The sequence below is a fragment of the Scylla paramamosain genome, chromosome 41 (genome assembly GCF_035594125.1).
Source record: "Scylla paramamosain isolate STU-SP2022 chromosome 41, ASM3559412v1, whole genome shotgun sequence".
Classification (NCBI taxonomy): domain Eukaryota; kingdom Metazoa; phylum Arthropoda; class Malacostraca; order Decapoda; family Portunidae; genus Scylla; species Scylla paramamosain.
In genome coordinates, this window is record NC_087191.1 from 8,334,467 (window position 1) to 8,336,966 (window position 2,500).

The following is a 2,500-nucleotide window of genomic DNA, read 5'->3' on the forward strand; positions in this document are numbered from 1 at the left end:
TTTATCTTCATCCCTATCTTTATTCTCTTCTCCTTTTCCTCTTTCTTTTTTTCCCTCCTTTAATTATTTTGATTATTTTTTACTATTTTTTTTCATCATTTCTCATGTTTTGTTTCATTTTCTCATTTTCCTCTTTCTCTTCTTCCTCTTCCTCCTATTTTCTCATTTCTTCTCCTCCTCCTTTTTCTTCTCTTTATTTTAATTATATTCCTTTTGTATCGTTTTTTTTTGTTATTCATTTTCTTCTACCTCTTCCTTCTCTTTCTCTTCTTCCCTCCTCCTCCTCCTCCTCCTCCTCCTCGTTATCATTTTTTTTATTTTAATCCTTCAATTCTTATATAATCTCTTAAATGTGCCTGTTCTCCTCCTCCTCCTCCTCCTCCTCCTCCTCCTCTTCTTCTTCTTCTTCTTCTTCTTCTTCCTCCTCCTCCTCTTCTTCCTCCTTATTTTTTTACTTCATTCCTTCATCTCTACTATCGTTTAATTCTTCCTATCTTCCTCCTCCTCCCCCAACTCCTCCTCCTCCTCCTCCTCCTCCTCCTCTTGGGCCGAGAAGAGTCAGCCCCGAAACGTTCACAGGACAAGTCGATCTGGCCACGCCCACCCGCACACGCACGCACACACACACACACACACACACACAATCTTTCCCACAACAATAATAATAATAATAATAATAATAATAATAATAATAATAATAGATAAATAAAAGTATTGATTATAAGTTTTGAGTGAGTTAATAATAATAACAATAATAATAATAATAACAAACACACTTATAAATTTTCTACTTACATTTTTCGTCTTGGAGAGAACTTGGCACCATCCATAGTAGTAGTAGTAGTAGTAGTAGTAGTAGTAGTAGTAGTAGTAGTAGTAGTAGTAGGTGCTATACCCTAAGCACCCTTACTTATATTCACTTATCCATCCCTTCAGTCACTTATACACAAGCAGAGCAGTGCCATCCCGTCACACACACACACGCACACACACACACGTCAACAAAACACAAATTTCCATCTATTTTTTTCCCTTATTTTCCCCTTCCTTCCTTATCCACTGTCTTTATCATCAATATTTCCGTGTGTCTTATTCATCAACCACACCCCTTGTCCTCCGCTCCGCCAAGTTAACAGGAACACGGTAACAACAACAATAACAATAATAAGATTTAAATCACACCAAAAATTTTCTTCTCTGTGCTTTTTAATTTTCGTCTTTCTAAAAATTTTTGGTCTTATATCTATAAATGTGCTCTAGAGGGTGTAATAAGGCAGCGTTAAGACATCTGGTGTGTTGCTGGGAGCTGCGGCCACACTAGCACCTCAATGTGTCCCTTCAGTCCTCCAGTGTGCTGCAGATAACACATAGTTCACTCACCGGGCGGCGCGCAACCTCCCCTCACCGCGTCATGATATTCACTGAGGTTTCGTCTCCTTCCCCCTGTCCCTCCTCCCAGTGCAGATTGAGTTGCCAGCGTGTGTTTTTGTGTCTTTAGTTACTGATCTTCTGTGGCTTGGTTTGGCCTTTATTTCCCACTAGTTGGGGTCCTGGTGAGGTAAAGGGCGCGGGTGAGGGTGCGGGTGGTGACCTCTGCCTGGTCATGCACGGCCGGGAAGTGACTAAAGCCAGCCACTCGATCAATAGCATACTAGCAGACATATTTCGCATGATCACGGACTAGTCTCTCTCTCTTTCTCTCTCCCTCTCGCTCTCTTTCCCTCTCCCAGTTCCTCTCACCCACTTCTAATAAAACTAGTACCTCTATTTTATCTCCTCCTGCAAATCCAATCACAGCCAAGCCGTCCAAGTATTAATAAATAATAAAACAAAACCATAACACATACTCCCCACACGGAAAAAAGTGGCACTAGGCAACTCAGCCCCCACCCACCAGTGACGGAATGATGACGTCACAAAAGCTAGCCAATCGGGACACCGTTATCCCAGACTAATGACGTCATAAGCACCAGCAGCCAATCACACCGCCGGAAATTGTCAACATTATTTTATGATACAGAAATGAAAGGAAAAAAAGCATAAATTTATCTCCTGTTATCTCTTATCTATGTATTATTGCTCCTGTGTGTGTAATTAGAAGGGAATAAGAGAGAATAGTGAATAAATGACGGGATAAGTTACCATATGGAGAGAGAGAGAGAGAGAGAGAGAGAGAGAGAGAGAGAGAGAGAGAGAGAGAGAGAGAGAGAGAGAGAGTCTTGCTCGCTTTCCCTGCACGAGAGAGAGAGAGAGAGAGAGAGAGAGAGAGAGAGAGAGAGAGAGAGAGAGAGAGAGAGAGAGAGAGGGCAAAAAGGATATAAACGTTTTGTTAATTGTTTAAAAGAAGAAAAGAAGAAGAAGACGAAGAAGAGGAAGAAGAAGAAGAAGAAGAAGAAGAAGAAGAAGAAGAAGAAGAAGAAGAAAAAGAAAAAGAAAAAGAAGAAGAAGAAGAAGAAGAAGAAAGGAAAAAGAGGAAGAGGAGGGGGAGAAGGAAGAAAAC

The 2,500-nt window shown here is 40.9% G+C and overlaps 1 protein-coding gene across 5 annotated transcripts in view; it reads right to left on the minus strand.

Annotated features, from left to right (window-relative positions):
* The window catches only part of LOC135092922 (abnormal cell migration protein 10-like), a 148,846-nt gene that overhangs the window by 140,506 nt on the left and 5,840 nt on the right, over window positions 1–2,500 (minus strand). The window contains exon 1 of one of the 5 annotated variants that reach the window (XM_063991713.1): window positions 796–1,424. The exons of the other annotated variants lie outside the window; for them this stretch is intronic. Within the exon in view, the coding sequence (XP_063847783.1) occupies window positions 796–830 (35 nt within the window). The 5' untranslated portion in view covers window positions 831–1,424. Of the gene's footprint in view, window positions 1–795; window positions 1,425–2,500 lie in introns of those variants that run through there. 5 annotated transcript variants of the gene reach the window in all.